The 21,509-nt window shown below is 37.2% G+C and overlaps 1 protein-coding gene across 4 annotated transcripts in view; it reads right to left on the bottom strand.

Annotated features, from left to right (window-relative positions):
* The window catches only part of HIBCH (3-hydroxyisobutyryl-CoA hydrolase), a 182,094-nt gene that overhangs the window by 10,846 nt on the left and 149,739 nt on the right, over nt 1-21,509 (bottom strand). For all 4 annotated transcript variants that reach the window (XM_057503775.1, XM_057503774.1, XM_057503778.1 and 1 more), the window contains 2 exons: nt 20,874-20,932; nt 20,098-20,179 (listed from right to left, as the gene is read on the bottom strand). In XM_057503775.1, coding sequence (XP_057359758.1) covers nt 20,098-20,179; nt 20,874-20,932 — 141 coding nt within the window. The remainder of the gene's footprint in view (nt 1-20,097; nt 20,180-20,873; nt 20,933-21,509) is intronic.

Here is a 21,509-nt window from a genome sequence, read left to right as displayed (position 1 = left end):
GTATAATTTTGTTCTCCTCTGAAGAAAGGCTACAGCATATTTCAAATCCACTAATGTGCTGGGATATGAACTTCCTCATCCTTCCATTAAAAATCCAAATTCACTATTTCAAAAAACTTTGAACTATTAAAAATGTCAGGAAAAAAATGTTTAAAAAGCCATAGACAGTAACCATTAAGAAGTGCTCAATTTCCACATTATAGAACTCAGGAGGGGAGAATAAATCACTTATTCATATTATACTGCAAAAATTGTTTAATTTTAAAAGAAGGTATTTAAGAGCACCTACAAGGCACAACAGAAATTAGTGCAAAACAGGTCAAAGCAAATTACTTGAAATTCGAGTATAGAAACCATTTTGAGTAGAAACAATGTTTCCAATTATAAGGATAACTAGCATTCAGAAAATAAAAATAAACTTACAGGGTATTAAAATCAGAAATACCTTATACAGTTGGATTTTATTTTTTAAAGAAAAATCAAAGATAATATATCCAATTACTTTTTAAGAAGTCCATAAAAATGTAACATAAATAATAGGTATCAAAAGCCCCAAGTAACAAACTCCTTTTCTGTGTTATGGCTGGTTCATGCAGAGGTTGTAAAAATGTTCTGGTCACCTTCTCCACATTTTGATATACCTTTCAAGTTAAGTTCCACCCTTCTAATGGGTAAAATTAAACTACTTTCTGCTGAGGGATTCCCAAAGGTTTTGTGAACTATCTATGCCCTTTAATAAAACGCTTTCTGCTCAGAGTAGTTACTATGGATTCTTTTCCTCGATAAGAATTTGAAAGTATTAAAAAGAAAAAATACAGTATATATGGGCGGTGGGTGGGGGAAGGAAAAAAGTAAATAGCAGCACTAGTTAAAAAGCAATCACTGTAATACACAGACAATAAAAGATATTACGAACAACTTCCCAGTAAATTTGACAACTTCAATGGAAGTGGCATATGCTTTGAAAAATATACATTGCCAAAACTGACCCACAGAGAAAATGTATGTGAAAAGTCCTATAACTACTTAGGAAATTTAATCTATACTTACACACCCTCTCAAAAAGAAAATTTTAGGTCAAGATGATTTCATCATGATAAAGAATTTATATAGACTCTTCCAAAAAACAGATAAAAAGGGGAACACTTCCCAATTTGTTTTATGACTCTAGTATAACCTTATATGTCAAGGGATACCATATCATGACCAAATGGGGGCTTATTTCAGGAATGCAAAGTTAACTAACTATATCAAAAGTCAATCCTTGTTCCAGAAATAGATCCCCATCTATAGGATAGTTAGATTTTTGATAAAAGGTGCCAATGCAATCTAATGTGGAAGAAGAAGGTCTTTTCAACAAATTGTGCTGGAGCAATGTATAACAATATGAGAAAAAATTAACTTGGACCCCTATACCTCATACCACACAAAAAAAACACCCTAATTTGAGATGGATCAAGATCTAAAACAAAAAAGCAAAAACTAAGAGCTTTAAGAAGCAAGAACAGGAGAATATTTTTGAACTTGGGAGTAAGTAAAAGTTTCTTAGAACACAGAAAACAGTACTTATGTAAAGGAAAAAAGTTAACTTAGACTTCTTTAAAAACATCTAATCATCAAAAATTAATGTAACACACTACATAAATAAACGAAAAAGAAAACTCATATGGTTTCCTTGATAGATGAAAAAAAAAAATCCCACTTGCCGATAAAATCCAATACTTATTCCAAACAGTAATTACAAAAAACCTGCTGGCCAAATAGGAATAGAAGGAACTTCCTTGTACTAATAAAGGATATACACAGAAAAAAGATGGCTGCGCGAGAGGAGAGACAGAGGCTTCCTCCTAAAGCTAGATACAATTAGAAAATATAGTTGGTGCAACCAATCCTGAGAGAGCAACAGGAAAGAGGACGGCGCCAGACTGCACACACCTGGAGAAAAGAGCAGACCTCAGCGAATGGGGTAACATACCAGAGCCGTGACCCGGTGGGACCTGAGCCCTTCACCCACCCCAGCTCACCAGCGGGAGGAAGAGAAACAGATCAAGGAGGGAGTGGAAGGCTTGGGACTGCTGAATACCTAGCTCCAGAGTCCTGCGCTGGGAGCACAAACCTACATTCACGGTGCTTTCATCATAACCTTCTGATTACGGGGTTGGAAAGCTGGACAGGTGGAGTTCCTGGGGAGACTGGGATTACGGCCACGTGTGGAAAGCAGGATCCATATCCGGCTGCTCTGGGACAAAAGCTTATATCTGTGTGCTCAGCCCACTGGCTCAGGCAGTGGAGACAGGCACAGCAGCCAGGAGGCAGGGAACAGCTCTTTCCTCCCCCCAGGCACCAATACCGCTCCCCTGCGAACCCCGACATTGCTTCAGGGGCTGAGCAGCTCCAGAATAGAGCTTCTGGACACTAGAGGGCGCCATATACAAACATGAAACACCAAAGGAACCTGATCCAGAGTAAAATTGTTAATACAACTTCCGAGAAAGATTTAAATGATATGGGCCTCGTAACTCTTCCAGAAAGGGAGTTCAAAATAAAAATAATCAACATGCTAATGGAGGTACAGAAAGACATCCAAGAACTCAGGAATGAATTCAGGTCAGAGATCCAATCATTGAAGAGCACGATGGACGGTATTAAAAGCAGGTTGGATACAATGGAGGAGACAATAAATGAAATAGAAACTAGAGAAGAGGAATACAAAGAAGCTGAGGCACAGAGAGAAAAAAGGATCTCTAAGAATGAAAGAATATTGAGAGAACTGTATGAAAAATCCAAACAGAACAATATTTGTATTATAGGGATACCAGAAGAAAAAGAGAGAGAGAAAGGGATAGAAAGAGTCTCTGAGGAGGTAGTTGCTGAAAACTTTCCCAGTCTGGGGAAGGAGACAGTCTGTCAGGCCATGGAGATACACAGATCTCCCAACACAAGGGACCCAAGGAAGACAACACCAAGACACACACTACTTAAAATGGAAAAGATCAAGGATAAGGACAGACTGTTAAAAGCAGCCAGAGGCAGAAATAAGATCACATACAAAGGAAAGCCCATCAGGCGAACATCAGACTTCTCAGAAGAAACCTTACAGGCCAGAAGGGAGTGGCATAATGTATTTAATGCCATGAAGCAGAAGGGCCTGGAACCAAGATTACTTTATCCGGCAAGATTATCATTTAAATTTGAAGGACGGATTAAACAATTTCCAGATAAGCAAAAGCTGAGAGAATTTACCTCCCACAAACCATCTCTACAGTCTATTTTGGAGGGACTGCTATAGATGGAAGTGTTCCTAAGGTGGAATAGCTGTCACCTGAGGTAATAAAACCACAGTAAAGAAAGTAGAACAGCTAATTACTAAGCAAACTCAAAATTAAATTAACTATACCCAAAGTCAATCAAAGGATAGACAAAACGTACAGAATATGATACCTAATAATGGAGGTGGAAGAAAAAGGAGGAGAAAAAGAAAAGAACCTTTAGATTGTGTTTGTAACAGCATACTAAGTGAGTTAAGTTAGACTATTAGATAGTAAGGAAATTAACCTTGAACCTTTGGTAACCACGAATCTAAAGCCTGCAATGGCAATAAGTACATACCTATTGATAATCACCATAAATATAAATGGACTGAATGCACCAATCAAAAGACACAAAGTAACAGAATGGATAAAAAAGCAAGACCCATCCATATGCTGCTTACAAGAGACTCACCTCAAACCCAAAGACATGCACAGACTAAAAGTCAAGGGATGGATAAACATATTTCATGCAAACAACAGGTAGAAAAAAGCAGGTGTTGCAGTACTAGTATCAGACAAAATAGACTTCAAAACAAAGAAAGTAACAACAGATAAAGAAGGACATTACAAAATGATAAAGGGCTCAGTCCAACAAGAGGATATAACCATTTTAAATATATATGCACCCAACACAGGAGCACCAGCATATGTGAAACAAATACTAACAGAACTAAAGGGGGATATAGAATGCAATGCGTTCATTTTAGGAGACTTCAACACACCATTCACCCCAAAGGACAGATCCACCAGACAGAAAATAAGAAAGGACACAGAGGCACTGAACAACACACTAGAACAGATGGACGTAATAGACATCTATAGAACTCTACATCCAAAAGCAACAGTATACACATTCTTCTCAAGTACACATGGAACATTCTCCAGAATAGACCACATACTAGGCCACAAAAAGAACCTCAGTAAATTCAAAAGATTGAAATTCTACCAACCAACTTTTCAGACCACAAAGGTATAAAACTAGAACTAAATTGTACAAAGAAAGCAAAAAAGCCCACAAACACATGGAGGCTTAACAACATGCTCCTAAATAATCAATGGATCAATGACCAAATTAAAATGGAGATCCAGCAATATATGGAAACAGATGACAACAACAACACAAAGACCCAACTTCTGTGGGACACAGTGAAAGCAGTCTTAAGAGGAAAGTATATAGCAATCCAGGCATATTTAAAGAAGGAAGAACAAACCCAAATGAATAGTCTGACGTCACAATTATCGAAGTTGGAAAAAGAAGAACAAATCAGGCCTAAAGTCAGCAGAAGGAGGGACACAGTAAAGATCAGAGAAGAAATAAATAAAATTGAGAAGAATAAAACAATAGAAAAAATCAATGAAACCAAGAGCTGGTTCTTGGAGAAAATAAACAAAATAGATAAGCCTCTAGCCAGACTTATTAAGAGAAAAAGAGAATCAACACACATCAACAGAATCAGAAATGAGAAAGGAAACATCATGACAGGCCCCACAGAAACACTAAGAATTATTAGAGACTACTATGAAAACCTATATGCTAACAATTGGAAAACCTAGAAGAAATGGACAACTTCCTAGAAAAATACAACCTTCCAAGACTGACCAAGGAAGAAACACAAAATCAAAACAAATCAATTACAAGCAAAGAAATTGAAGAAGTGATCAAAAAACTACCCAAGAACAAAACCCCCGGGCCAGGTGGATTTACCTGGGAATTTTATCAGACATACAGAGAAGACATAATACCCATTCTCCTTAAAGTTTTCCAAAAAATAGAAGAGGAGGGAATACTCCCAAACTCATTCTATGAAGCCAACATCACCCTAATACCAAAACCAGGCAAAAACCCCACCAAAAAAGAAAACTACAGACCAATATCCCTGATGAACGTAGATGCAAAAATACTCAACAAAGTATTAGCAAACCGAATTCAAAAATACATCAAAAGGATCATACACCATGACCAAGTGGGATTCATCCCAGGGATGCAAGGATGGTACAACATTCGAAAATCCATCAATATCATCCACCACATCAACAAAAAGAAGGACAAAAACCACATGATCATCTCCATAGATGCTGAAAAAGCATTTGACAAAATTCAACATCCATTCATGATAAAAAATCACAGCAAAATGGGAATAGAGGGCAAGTACCTCAACATAATAAAGGCCATATATGATAAACCCACAGCCAACATCATACTGAACAGTGAGAAGCTGAAAGCTTTTCCTCTGAGATCGGGAACAAGACAGGGATGCCCACTCTCCCCACTGTTATTCAACATAGTACTGGAGGTCCTAGCCACGGCAATTAGACAAAAACAAAGAAATACAGCCAATCCAAACTGGTAAAGAAGAAGTTACGCTGTCACTGTTTGCAGATGATATGATACTGTACATAAAAAACCCTAAATACTCCACTCCAAAACTACTGTAACTGATATCAGAATACAGCTAAGTTGCAGGATACAAAATCAACACACAGAAATCTGTGGCTTTCCTATACACTAACAATGAACCAACAGAAAGAGAAATCAGGAAAACAACTCCATTCACAATTGCGTCAAAAAAAATAAAATACCTAGGAATAAACCTAACCAAGGAAGTGAAAGACTTATACTCTGAAAACTACAAGTCACTCTTAAGAGAAATTAAAGGGGACACTAACGGATGGAAACTCATCCCATGCTCGTGGCTAGGAAGAATTACTATTGTCAAAATGGCCATCCTGCCCAAAGCAATATACAGATTTGATGCAATCCCTATCAAATTACCAACAGCATTCTACAACGAACTGGAACAAATAGTTCAAAAATTCATATGGAACCAACAAAGACCCCAAATAGCCAAAGCAATCCTGAGAAGGAAGAATAAAGTGGGGGCAATCTCATTCCCCAACTTCAAGCTCTACTACAAAGCCACAGTAATCAAGACAGTTTGGTACTGGCACAAGAACAGAGCCACAGAACAGTGGAATAGAACAGAGACTTCAGACATTAGCCCAAACATATATGGTCAATTAATATACGATAAAGGAGCCATGGACATACAATGGGGAAATGACAGTCTCTTCAACAGATGGTGCTGGCAAAACTGGACAGCTACATGTAAGAGAATGAAACTGGATCACTGTCCAACCCCATACACAAAAGTAAATTCAAAATGGATCAAAGACCTGAGTGTAAGTCATGAAACCATAAAACTCTTAGAAAAAAACATAGGCAAAAATCTCTTGGACATAAACATGAGTGACCTCTTCATGAACATATCTCCCCAGGCAAGGGAAACAAAAGCAAAAATGAACAAGTGGGACTTTATGAAGCTAAAAACCATCTGTACAGCAAAGGACACCATCAATAAAACAAAAAGGTATCCTACAGTATGGGAGAATATATTCATAATGACAGATCTGATAAAGGGTTGACATCCAAAATATATAAAGAGCTCACACACCTCAACAAACAAAAAGCAAATAATCCAATTAAAAAATGGGCAGAGGAGCTGAACAGACAGTTCTCCAAAGAAGAAATCCAGATGGCCAACAGACACATGAAAAGATGCTCCACATCGCTAGTCATCAGAGAAATGCAAATTAAAACCACAATGAGATATTACCTCACACCAGTAAGGATCACCACCATCCAAAAGACAAACAACAACAAATGTTGGTGAGGTTGTGGAGAAAGGGGAACCCTCCTACACTGCTGGTGGGAATGTAAATTGGTTCAACCATTGTGGAAAGCAGTATGGAGGTTCCTCAAAAAGCTCAAGATAGAAATACCATTTGACCCAGGAATTCCACTTCTAGGAATTTACCCTAAGAATGCAGCAACCCAGTTTGAAAAAGACAGATGCACCCTTATGTTTATTGCAGCACTGTTTACAATAGCCAAGAAATGGAAGCAACCTAAGTGTCCATCAGTAGATGAATGAATAAAGAAGATGTGGTACATATACACAGTGGAATATTATTCAGCCTTAAGAAGAAAACAAATCCTACCATTTGCAACAAAATGGATGGAGCTAGAGGGTATTATTCTCAGTGAAATAGGCCAAGTGGAGAAAGACAAGTACAAAATGATTTCACTCATATGTGGAGTATAAGAACGAAGAAAAACTGAAGAACCAAACAGCAGCAGAATCAGAGAACCCAAAAATGGACTAACAGTTACCAAAGGGAAAGGGACTGGGGAGGGTGGGTAGGAAGGGAGGGATAAGGGTGGGGAAAGAGAAAGGGGGCCTTACAATTAGCATGTATAATGTGGGGGGAGTGCACGGGGAGGGCTGTGCAACACAGAGAAAACAAGTAGTGATTCTGCAGCATCTTATTACGCTGATGGACAGTGACTGTAATGGGATTTGTGGGGAGGACTTGGTGAAGGGGGTGTCTAGTAAACATAATGTTCTTCATGTAATTGTAGATTAATGATAAAAAAATGAATTTAACAAATTATGAAAAAAAAAGAATATACACAGAAAACCCACAGCAATCAACATTCTTAAAATGTTCCTAAAAATTCTCAAAGTTCCTAAAAGCTTCCCCCGAGACAGAATGAGACGAAGATGGCTGCCATCGTCATTTCTATTAATCGTTCTGCTGGAGGTGCTAGTCTATAGGGGAGGTGGGCAAGGGTGAGCAGGAAACACAGGGTATAAAGGAGAAAGGGGGAGGGAGGGAAGGAAGAGACGGGATGAAAGAAGAAGGAAAGATATGTGTGCAGAAAATCCAAAGTAATCTACAAACTATAAATTAGTTTAGCAAAGTTATTGGATACAAGGTCAATACACAAAAATTTAATTTCAATTGTATTTATATAGATCAACAAATAGAAAATGAAATTTTAAAATAATACCTTTTACAGCTGCATCAAAATCCACCAAGTACCTAGGAATAAACCCAATGAAAGATGTACAAAGGCAAGTCTTCTATAAAGATTATAAAATATTATTGAGAAATTAATGAAGATCTAAATAAATAGAATATACTATACTTGTGGAATGGAAGATTCAACACCTACTTTCCTACTGTGAGTCTAGAATTTTGTCTTGTAGGCAGAGAGTATCCAAGCGACCAATTCACAGTGAAAACCTTCATGTGTTGTCTCAGCTAGCAGCAGGAGGTATTTAGCACGTCCTGTGTAACTCCCCTGGAAGAAAACTCTTGGAAACGTCCATCAGGTTTCCTCGAGACCTTACTCTGTGTGCTTTTCCCTTTGCTGAGTTCGCTTTGTATTCTTTTGCTGTATTATATCCTATCCATTAGTGTATCTACATGCTGAGTCCTGTGAAATCCTTCTTGTGGGCTGCCAAATGGGGTGTTCTTGGGGACCCCTGACATAAAAGGCAATGATCCATCGACTTTTATTTAGCTTTTAGTGTTGTTGAGAAATCTGAGGCCTTAATTTGTGACATATCTTATTCTCTGATTGTTTGTAGGGGTACAAAGATTTCTTAAGATGACAAAGAAGGCAAAAAAGGGAAAGCTGGATTACATTAAATTTTCTGTTCCCTAACTGACACCATTAAGAGAGAAAAGGCAAGTAACAGATAGAAGGAAGATCCATGTAGTACATGTATTGGATAAAGGCTTTTATTCAGAATATATAAATAATTCCTACAAATTAACAGTACTAATAAAAAAGATTTAACAGGTACTTCACAAGAAAAGATACTAACATGGCCAATAAATATATGGAGTGGTGCTCAACCTCATTAGCCATGGAAATGCAAATTAAACCCAAAATGCAATACTATTTTATACACACCTGAATGACTAAAATGAAAGACCAATAATATCAAGTGGTCATGAGAATGTGCAGCAACTTAGTATGCAAATGTGAATTGGTACAACTATACTGGAAAACTGTTTGATAGTAACTACTAAGATGAACATACACACTGTTAAATAATTACACAAACAGGCCATCAGACTGAGGTGGCTTTAATGCTTTAGTAGTCTTCAAGCAAACCAAAACCTAAGCCTGTAATGCCTCAAGGTTAAGAAATCAAAACCTAAGGACAACCAATCATAAACAACCAAATAAGCTTTCCCAAATAATGCAACCACTTACGCTATAGCCAATCAAATCATTTCCTTGCTTTGCTTCCACCTCTTCTCGATAAATCTTTGCCTCACTCCTATCAGTGGAGCTTTTTTAACCACTCTGATGCTGCCCAATTCAAATCAATTTTTGCTCAAGCTCTTAAAAATTTTAATATGCCTCAGTTTATCTTTTAAAAATCTTAAGTGATGACTTTCCAGTCTTACTCCTAGATATACACAGAAGTGCATATCTATGTTACCAAAAGACAAAAATGTTCCTAGCAGCATATTCATAACAGTAAAAACCAGCAAATAACCCCAAATATCTATCAACAGTAGAAATAAATAAATAAAATGATATATCACACACTGTAGTATTTTACAGCAACGAAAGTGAACTACTACATACAACATGGGTGAACCTTACACATAATGGTCAAACGAAAGCAGACACAAAACTGTGTAATTCCATTTATATAAAATTCAAAACAAATAAAATCTAAGGTGTCAAGTCAGTATACTGGTTATCCTAAGGGAGAGGCAGTGACTGGGAGGGGACATCTGGAGTGTTTGATAATTTATTCTGGGTGTTGGTTATGTTTATGTTGTGAACATTTCTGAGTTACACATTTGTTACTTATTTTTCTGTACTTAAAAAATGAATTCACTTTGTATTCTTCTGCTGTATTAAATCTTATCCATGAACATGTATTAAATCCTATCTACATATTTAATACACTCAGAAAATACTCACTGAATTCAGGCTCTTTAGTATAACATACATCCCTTCACGATCTGGCTCCAATCATTTATTCAGCCATATTTTGTTACCTTACTCCTTGTTCCCTGCTCTGCACTCTCCAAACACTGGTCCTTTGAGTATGTGTTTTGTCCTGTCTGGAATACCCTTTGCCACTTGGCAACTCATTCCCATCTTTAGTTCTCTGCTCAGGTGTCTCCTCTGTGAAGCTTTTCAGACGCCAACATTTTCTGGACACCCAGAACAATTTGTGCCTCTATTTTACCAGCATTTATAATATTGAACAATAAGTATTTATGTGTCTATTCCATCCATTAGCTTGTCAACTGAGATCAGGTCCTGGATTTTCAATTTTGTACATCAGTGGTAGGCTAGTAGCTTACCCATTCATTCATTCATTCATCATACCTACAGTGTGAAACGCTCTGTGACAGGTGCCTGGAAATAAAGAGGTAAGCAAGCTACTCAGGACGTAACGGTCTGCCTAGATAGCATTCAGTAAAGCAAAAAGATAGCACTGCGAGAGAAAAGGATACATATGGGATAGGGACAAGCAGAGGTGCACAGATCTTTATGCCATTTTTATGATGTTTTACAACATTGCCACTAAATTTCTGAAGCTGTGTTTTAAAAAGGCTTACATAAGAAATATCTCTTAGCATTTATCTTTGGGGGTTGAATGAAATTAAGTAGAAGGCAGAATTTAATCCACAACACATCATCTGCTATTTTAAAACCAAGTAGCATAAGTTACTGCTGTGTCCTGGATGGTAAATGGGTCTTTTGATTTTTTAACTAATTCAAGTCAACCATAGCTAAGAGTTATGTTTTGTTATGAATTGTGACTATTTTTCTAATCATCTTATACATTATATGTTTATAATATTTTCCAGAAATGTTCAGGTTGACAGTGAGCCAACAGAAATACTAAACACTTAGTCCAGAACAAGTTGGTCTACTTCACTTAACATTGAAGTTCCACAGAAATGTTTTTATTTCTAAATGTACTTCCACCATCCAAAGGATCATGTTATTATATAAGGACCAAATAGCATTTTAAAGAAATGGCACTGGTATTTCTTTTTTCTTATCTATAGTAAAAGGCATAGAGCTGGTCCAAGAAGAGTGCTTTTTGCACCCTGATCTTAAGACTTTTCTGGTAATTTCTTAAAAGCATTAACAATTTAAATAAAGAGACAGTATCTAAAGATGCAAGTACTGCCATTTCATGATATCCTAAATGTTCATAATAGTATTTAAGGGGCACTAAGATTCATCAGTAGGCTGGAGAACTGTTTTCTCTTCCTGCTTACATAAGTTGATGCATTTTCCCTTTAAGGTTTATTGTACTCTTTCCCCAAAAGCACAACAAATCCAGCAATGATGCCATTAAATTACTCTCATCAATAGCAATAACCAGTACAGTGTAGTGGGTACTTTCAGCAAACATAATGCCCACCTCAACAGGCCAAACTATTAACATAAATCAGTATGTCATTTATTTTTAAAAAAATAATTAGCTTTATGGATGTATAATTTACATATAAAATTCACTCATTTTAAGAGCATAGTTCTGTAAGTGTTGATAAATGTGTACCATTGTACAACTACCACATAATCAAGATAGTGAACATTTCCATCCCTGCAAAGAGTTCTCCTCCCCTCCACTCTACCCCTGGGCCAAATCATCTGTTTTCTGTCCCCACAGTTGTGCCTTTTGTAGAATTTCCTAAGACTAAAATCATACAGCAAGCAGTCCTTCACATCTGCCTTCTTTCATTAGGCATACAGCTTCTGAGATTGATCCACGTTGGTTCACAAATCAGTAGCTCGTCCCGCTTACATCTGGGTAGCATTGCATGGTGTGAATAGATCACAGTCTGTTTACCCATTCAGTTGTTAACAGGGATTGAGGTGTTTCCGGTTTGGGGCTATTATAAAGTTACTGTGAATATGTGACTACAAGCATCTGTGTAGACATATGTATACATTTTTTCCTGGGTAAATCCCTAGGGGTGGGACTGTTGAATCTTACATTAGATGTACGTTTAACTTTGTAAGAAACTGCCCAACTGCTTTCCTGCCAGCAATGTAAGAGTGTTTAGTTACTCTATACCCTATCAGTACCTGGTGTCGGCACTGCCAACCTTTTCAATTTCAGCCACTCTTATAAATACGGTGTCATTTCACTGTGGTTTAAATTTACATTTTCCTAATGATTAAAGACCTTGAGCATTTTTTCATGTGCTTACTGGCCATTTATATACCTTTGGTGAAGTGTCTTGATTTCCCATTTTTTAGTTGTGATGTTTATAGTCTTATTACTAAGTTGTAAGAGTTCTCTCTATATAGGGGATTAAAGTCCTGTGATTAGATGAATGTTTTGCAAATATTTCCTCTCAATCTGTGGCTTCTTCATGTTCTTGATAGTGTCTTTCAAGTGTTTAATTATAATAAAGATCAATTTATGATTATTTTTCTTTTGCAGTTCTTGCTTTTTGCATTGAAAAAAAAAAATCTTGGCTAATCCAAAGTCACAAAGATTTTCTCCTACATTTTCTTTTAGAAGTGGTAGTTTCAGTTCTTACATTTAAGTGCATAATCCATTTTGAACTGCACACAAGAGTTCAGAGCATGTTACCACCTACTGATCATTTTCAGTTAAAGGCACTTGAGAAACAACAGGTGTAAAAAAGGGCACTCTGACCTGCCTTTTCCTCCTGAAAGCAGGAGATAAAACTCCCCTGTGAAAGGTGCCCTCTTGTAGCAGGAGAAAGGAACACATTCTTATCACCGGACACACAGTGAGTTTGGGGCCAAGAAGTCTGTACAAACCAATCTTGTAAGACTGACCGTTATCTTCCTAGTCACCTCTTCACCATTTACTCTTTCTATGCCAAACTCCTTTGTCTTGTCAATTTTTCACAAATGCATTGTTTTTTTGTACAGAAGTTCCGAAAGCTTCCTGCTCTGGTCACCTCTTCGTTCCCTGAGGCAGGCTCCCATGCACGTTTAAAAATGTAATAAAATTTCTGTGCTTTTCTCCTGTTAATCTGCTTCATGGCAGTTTAACTGGGTCCAGCCAGAGACCCTAAGAGGGTACAAGAGAATTTTTTCCTCCCCTACAGGTGCAAGATAAGAATCAGGTACTCCCCCACCCCTGCGTTTACATATCCAGTTGTTTCAGAACCACCTGTTGAAAAGACTGTCTTTCCCCACTGAAGTACTCTGGGAGTCCAGAGCAGCCTTCACTCTAGTATTAATTTACCTCCAATACTAAAGTGTAAACCTTCTGGCTGATGGGAGCGTGAACTCTGCCCAGACCTGTACAGACCTTGTTAACTGCTCAGACTACTGCTTTCCTGTGATTTTTCCCCTGGTCTTGTGGACTTTTACCCAAAGTATGAACTGACCAATATTCTGGAGATTCCTGCAGGAAGGAAACTGAGTCAGTCTTAGGGCTCTCATTTGTTGCTCTTCTCTCCAGGATCGCAGTCCTGGGCTGCCTGCATTGTTCAGCGTCTATACCTGTTTCATATGCTTTGTCCAATTTTCCAGTTGTTTACAAGTAGAACAATTCCTATAGGACTTAAGTCTTCGTAAATGTTTGTACCTTATTTTTAAATAGTACAGTATTTGGGTAATTCTCAAAGCTTCCAGAAAAATTACTACTATTAATTTCTCTTAATATTTTGGCTGCTCTTCTTTCTTAAAATCTATACCCTGGTTATTTTTAGTTTTCTCTTTTCCACAATTTTTCAGGGCATGAATTCTTTACAGAGGAGTATCATATTCTTGTATGTTAGCTTCTCAAATACAAAAGTAAGTTTCATTTACTCTTCACAAAATGAGCATTTTAAAATCAAACAAATACATAAATTTCATATTGGTGATCAGAAAGAAGAAATTCCAAAGACTCTGAAGAGTAGTACCAGAAAAGTAACTTCTATGCCCTCCAGGACTTTAAAAAAACAGCTACACTTTATCAATAACCTAAGAGACAAGTCAAAGCAACACTGGTTTGCCTGGCATCTCTCAGCACCACCTTCCTAGACACTCAGTGGACACTGTTCCCTGATCCTGTTTCTTCTTCTGACCATGAACTTCATACCAAATCCCTCCTAAGGATTAGTGACCCAATTAAATTCCTTTCCTTTGCTTAGTGTCCTTGCTGAGAATTAGGGAAGAGGTAGTCTGAGCCCCTTCTATTCATTCCTTTGATTATTAATATCACTTGTGATTCTAGAAAGAATTGCTTCTCTCATTGGCCTCACAAACCTTTTTACTTTGGCAAGCCCACTGGTCTCATAACCAGAAAAGGGAGACTGAAACCAGAAAGCACTTGCTACAACTCAGCAAAAACCCAAAAACCCAATTAAAAAGTGAGCAAGGGACTTGAATAGCTATTTCTTCAAAGTGGTACAAATGACCAACAAGCATATGAAAAGATTCTCTGTATCACTAATCATTACTGAAATACAAATCAAAGCCACAGTGAGATACCATCTCACAGCCATTAGGAGGGCTATCATAAAAAAAAAAAAAGTAAGTGTTGGCAGGGATGTGGAAAATCAGAACCTTTGTGCACCATTACTGGTAGGAATGTAAAATGGTACAGCTGGTATGGAGGTGCCTCAAAAAATTAGAAATATAATTACCATACGATGCAGCAACTCCACTCCTGGGCATATATTCAAAAGAACTAAAAATAGGGTCTCAAAGAGATTATTTGTGTGTTCCTGCTCATAGCAGCATTATTCACAAGAGCCAAAAGGTAGAAGCAACCCAAATGCTCATCAATGGATGGATGAACAAAATGTGGTATATACATCCATTGGAATTATTAGTCTTCAAAAGGAATAAAAATCTAGTACATTTCACAACGTGGATGAATGCTGAAACATTATGCTAAGTGAAATATAAACTAATTGCAATAGGACAAATGCTTTATGATTCCATTTATGCAAGATATCCAGAGTAGTCACATTCATAAATACAGAATGTAGGATGGTGGGGGACCGGGGACAGGGGAAATTGGGAGTTACTGTTTAATGGGTGTAAAGTTTCAGTTTTGCAAGATGAAAATGTTCTGGAAATTGGTTGCCCAACAACATGAATATACTTAATACTGAACTACACACTTAAAAATTGTAACAATGGTATATTTTATATTATAGTATTTTCCCACAATCAAACACATTCATATATGTACACACATGAGAGCAGCACAACTGGAGTCTTTAGTTAGGGTTTCACTAATGTAAATAAATACCCACCAGGTCACTTAAACAGCCCATTAGCTCTAAGGGATTGTTTCGCATTATGAACAACCTATACCAAAAGAGAGATTAAAAGGAGATTTGATGAATTCCAACCTTAACAATTGGAAAAAGAAACAAAAAAGTGTATTGGAAGGAAAAGAAGAAAATCCTCTGGAAGAAAATCTAAGAAAAGATACAAGAAGCGATAAAATGAGGTATTATGAATATTCCATCAGTTGTAAAGAATTTACAACTTCCCCAAGTTTGTTATTTGTTTCTTAAGCCCCACATTATACTATAGTGATTAGGGGTAAAAACTTTAAAAATCTGAAGAAAGGAATTTCACTGATCTGTGGAGTAAAAGACCAAAGCAAAAACTGAAGGACCAAAACAGCAGCAGACTCACAGAACCCAAGAATGGACTAACAGTTGTCAAAGGGAAAGGGACTGGGGAGGATGGGTGGGAAGGGAGGGATAAGGGGGAAAAGGGAGTATTATGATTAGTACACATAATGTGGGGGGCGGGGGTGGGCACAGGGAAGGCAGTATAGCACAGAGAAGACAAGTAGTGATTCTAGAACATCTTACTACGCTGATGGACAGTGACTGTAATGGGATGTGCAGGGTGGAGACTTGATAACGGAGGGAATCTAGTAACCACAATGTTGCTCGTTTAAGTGTATATTAATGATACCAAAAAAAAAATCTGAAGAAAGGATTACAAAACCTTATGTTTTTATTTAAATGATTAACGAGTATGTTGGAAAGATTATCCTTTGCCATGGACGATACTGGAGAGAAAGGAATCCCTAAGACATAGAGTAGATGATTCCAACTTGGTACATAAACATAGACTAGATCCTTGGGACCTGCAGAAGGAATCCCTGAAGAGCCCACAGAGGTTAGGAGCAATCCTAAAGGCTTCAAAGAATCTTCTTTGAAATTCACTCAAACATTTGATCTTCAAACCTTTTTTTGAAAATTTTAATTGAAATATCATTAATTTACAATCTTATATTGGTTTCAAATGTACATTACAGTGGATCAACAGTCCCTATGATGACTTACATTGTGATTGCAAATTATTGTGCCCTTTTATTCCCCCTTCACCTCCCTGCTCCCCACACCTGCCCCAACCCCTCCCCCTTTGTAACCACTAGTCACTTCTCAGTGTCTATGAGTCTACTGCTGTTTTGTACTTGTGTTTTGCTTTGTTTTATACTTGTGTTTTGCTTTGTTTTATATTCCACATATAAGAGAAATCATATGGTATTTTTATGTCTTCACCTGGCTTATTTCACTGAGCGTAATGCCCTCTGGATCCATTCATGTTGTTGCAATTGGCAGGATTTCTTTTCGTTCAATGGCTGAATAACACTCCATTGTGTATATGTGCCACCTCTTCTTTATCCATTCATCTATTGATGGACACTTTGATTGCTTCCATGTCTTGTCTATTGCAAACAGTGTGGCGAGAAACATAGGGGTTCATCTATCTTTTTGAATCAGGGATTTTGTTTTCTTGTAAATTCCTAGGAATGGAACTACTGGGTCAAATGGCATTTCTATTGTTAGTTTTTTGAGGCACCTCCATATTGCTTTCCACAGTGGCTGTACCAATTTGCAGTCCCACCAATAGTATAGGAGGGTTCCTATTTTTCTGCATTCTTGCCAGCATTTATTTCTTGTCTTTTGGATAGTGGTCATTGTAACTGGTGTGAGGTGATTTGTAGTTTTAATGCATTTCCCTGATCATCAGTGATGTGGAGCAACTTTTCATGTGCCTGTTGACCATCGCATTTCTTCTTTGGAGAAGTGTCTGTTCAGATCCTCTGCCCATTTTTAATCAGATTATTTGCTTTTTGGGTGTTGATGCATGTGAGCTCTTTACATAGTTTGGATGTTAACCCCTTATCGAATATGTCATTTACAAATATACTCTCCTATACTGTAGGATGCCTTTTTGTTCTACTGATGGTGTCCTTTGCTGTACAGAAGCTTTTTAGCCTGATGTAGTCCCATTTGTTCATTTTTGCTTTTGTTTCCCTTGCCCAGGGAGATGTGTTCAGGAAAAAGTTGCTCATGCTTATATTCAAGAGATTTTTGCCTATGTTTTCATCTACAGTTTTATGGTTTCATGACTTACAGTCAGGCCTTTGATCCATTTCAAGTTTACTTTTGTGTATGGAGTTAGACAATATCCAGTTTCATTCTCTTACATGTAGCTGGTCCAGTTTTGCCAACACCAGTTGTTGAAGAGGCTGTTATTTCCCCATTGTATATCCATGACTCCTTTATCATATATCGGCCATATATGCTTGGGTTCATATCTGAGCTCTCTATATACCACTGATCTACAGTATATAGAGTACCAGTGCCAGTAAGAAATTGTCTTGATACTTTGGTTTTGTAGTAGAGCTTGAAGTCAAGGAGTGCAATCCCCACAGCTTTATTCTTCTTTCTCAGGATTGTTTTATTTGGGATATTTTGTAGTTCTAAGTGAATTTTAGAACTATTTATTCTAGTTCACTGGAGAATGCTATTGGTATTTTGATAGGGACTGCATTGAATCTATAGATTGCTTTAGGCAAGATGGCCATTTTGACAATATTAATCTTCTTATCCATGAGCATGAGATAGGTTTCCATTTATTGGTGTTTCCCTTAATTTCTCTCATGAGTGTCTTATAGGTTTCAGGGTATAGGTCTTTCACTTCCTTAGTTAGGTTTATCCTAGGTATTTTATTCTTTTGATGCAATTGTAAATGGAGTTGTTTTCCTAATTTCTCTTTCTGCTAGTTCGTTGTTGGTATATAGGAATGCAACAGATTTCTGTGTATTAATTTTGTATCCTGCCAGTTTGCTGAATTCAGTTATTAGTTCTAGTAGTTTTTTGGTGAACTCTTCAGGGTTTTCTATGTACAATATCATGTCATCTACAAATAGTTACAGTTTAACTTCTTCCTTACCACTTTGGATGCCTTTTACTTCTTTGTGTTGTCTGATTATCTTAGCTAGGACTTCCAGTACTATGTTGAATAAAAGTGGTGAGGTTGGGGATGTACAAACCTTTCACTAAAGCACTAACAACGATCTTTTCCTTCAGGGTTGCTTTTTGGTGTGTTTGTGGTTGACATTATTAAAAGGAGCCCTGTATCTAATCTCTGTCAGGGAAGCCTCCATGAAAATTTGTGATCCCCACATCATGTTATTCCCAGCAAATACTAATATTCTGGAGCCACTTCATTCACCAGAGCCACAGGTCAACAGAATAAAAATGAAAATCTGTCCTCATAAGGAGAGCGTTTCTAGTGATCCTTCTGGTAATAGTAGCTTGCCAACTACCCTTTTCTGAATAGACAATCATTCTACTGCTGGAGGGATGGAAGGAAAACTGAAAGAGCATCTGAGTCCTATCTCTCGGCTTTGGGTTAGGCCCGCAGTTTTAGATTAAGCTGGTTAACGGCATATCTGTACTGCTTTAAAGTGACATGATATATAGCCTGTGATGTAATGTGTTGCATGAGGGTTTCTAAAATGAAATTGCTAAGTGCATACTTAATTGGGCCCTATTACTAAAAAATAGTTAATAAATAAAAGGAATACTAGTTTGTATATTGCCCTTGAAACAAGAGAAGCAACTTAAAGTCAGAATTCTTGAAATATAAAATGATTATCTACCTTAATATAAATAATATAAATAAATAAATTAAATTAATAATAACTTGATATAAATTCCTAAAAGTTAATGTTAATTTAATTTTGTGAGTTATGGAAATATATGGTTGGTCAGCTTACTCTCATATATGTTTATCCTTGAAAGTCAATAGAATCCAATCCTGAATAAGATCCTAAGAGACAAAGTAACTTGTCCCCGTGAATACAGTAACAATGAGGAAGTGTTTTCATTTCCATAGGTAAAAGTTTACTGAACTTTTGTCAGTAAGTTTCCTGACAACTAAAATGCTATAGTTAAATAAACTAAAAAATACCATCACAGAAAGGCAAGCTAAAACACTTCTTGTAAGTATAAGGCATCATATTTTTTTCTTTCTTTTCTTTACTTTTGCCTAGAAGTGTGGAATACTTCATGTTTCATAACCGTGACAGTTCTAAGCATGTCAGGACCCAGTGTGCACTCATTTATACAAAGTGGCTTTTCCTTTGCTGCTACTAGCTGAGTCATGTTATAGGAAGATCAAAGTGCACCTAACACAGAAACAGTGCATAAGACTCAGCTATGGCTGAAGGTGGGGCCTCTTTATAGTGTAAAAAGGACCACTTTTTAAATTAAACCTACTACTTAGAAAGACCACATATTGATCTCTTGCATATTAAATAGAACTTACAACTCAATGTCACAATTGCAATATATTAGAAGGTGACTATTCTCCCATGACACAACACTTCTAATAAAGATGCCCCTAAATATTTCTCCCACAGGACAAGGAGGGCTACTGAGAGGAAGCATGCTCACTGAAATCCTTCTCTGTTATGCTCACAGGACTTAAAAACAGCTTCGCTTTGCCATCGACATCCAGCAGGGAGACAAGGCGCCTGGATTTGGGTAAAGGTTCTGCGTAGCTGCTTCCTGAGGCCCCACTGAGTTCAGGGAAAAAACTGCAGTGGGCCCTGTTACCACCGCGGAGCTCTGATGCCCCTCAGGGGGGCTTCCCTGTCACAAGAATTCACCATGCTCCAGGCACAGATGATCCGTATTTTACCTTCAACTGCTCTAGGGCAAAAGATGAACCGTCTTGCTGTAAATTCTCAAGAATCTGTTCCACAGTATAGGCTGAGAACCAACTGTAAAAAAGGAAACACATCATCTCACCAACGTGCAAGTGATTTTCTCTTTCCAAGATAGAAGTGAATCTAAACAGGCTTCCCCCAAGCCCATTTCAATAATGAAACATTTCCTAAGCTGTTTTATAGGATGATGAAACTAAACATTGCTTCTCTGGGTAAGTGTTTGCAGTCTACCTTCACTAAGGCAAAACAAAGCCTAAATTTTCTCTTTTGCTTTCTTGCATCTACTACATGAAATATATGACATCTTAACTGTGAAAAACTGATGCTTCTAAAATGTAGAAGTGTCGTACTTTTCAATTGTTTTCCTCCTCTTGCTCCTTAACCCATCTTGTCCATCCCTCAAATCACTGCATAAAATCTTTTGCTGATTAGTTTCATAAGAACTTCAGAAACGATGACTTTACAAAGATAACAGGTATGTTCACTCAGTTACTATTTTCTAACCTCTCTTCTCTATTAAAAAGAAAAATGGTGTTTTGCACTAAAATGATTCAGCATGACAGTACTTAAATAATAGATTTATCTCCCCCTGAAAGAGTAGGCAAAAGTACTTTAAAAGGTAAGTGAACACTTCCTGATATCAGAATCTGGTGCCTTATCAAATGATAAAATTACAATGTTAGCAAATTCAATTTAATAGTCTTTGGTTCCAAAGCAGTAGATATAATTGAGATCTCTCTTTAAGTACCTGTTTATTTTGTCCATGTGTTCTTCAAGTATAAAAGACTTGTTTTGATCAATCTTGGACTGTTTAAAAAGGGAAATTTTTCAGTTAATTTGAAGTAACTCAAATATTTAAGAATTCTTAAAAATACCATATTTAATACTACAGTTTGTGAAAGACTATCACTTTCAGTCAAATTATACCCAACAGTCTCATAAATAACTTCCACCAATGTTGGAAATTCAGTCAATAGGTATTATTCCAGACTAAGTCTTAAAAGTGCCTAAGGCAAAAAATGTTCCTGTATTTTCATTTACATATCACTGCATGTGATACATTATCATTAAACTGTGTCAATAAAATTGTGATAGTAGGTAGATAGCGGGACATGATCAGGGAAGGGTTGGGGGACTTTGGTGGGTGTTTACATTCGGCTGGGTGCTTGCTTGTATGCTATAAATTCTATGCAAACTGTTCTCACAGGGTGTGGAGTCAAAATATAGATAGTAGACTGGCTAAAATCAGCTGCTTCCAACATGGAGGATAAACTGACCCAAACTTCACCCCCGAATGCATTAACATAGTAAAAATCATGCCTCCCTGCACCATGTCAAATATAGTAAAAAATCCCTCTGCCCAACATGAGGATGGAGCTAGCCC

The sequence above is a fragment of the Manis pentadactyla genome, chromosome 6 (genome assembly GCF_030020395.1).
Source record: "Manis pentadactyla isolate mManPen7 chromosome 6, mManPen7.hap1, whole genome shotgun sequence".
NCBI classification, from domain to species: Eukaryota; Metazoa; Chordata; class Mammalia; order Pholidota; family Manidae; genus Manis; species Manis pentadactyla.
This window is presented reverse-complemented; position numbering and strand designations above follow the sequence as displayed.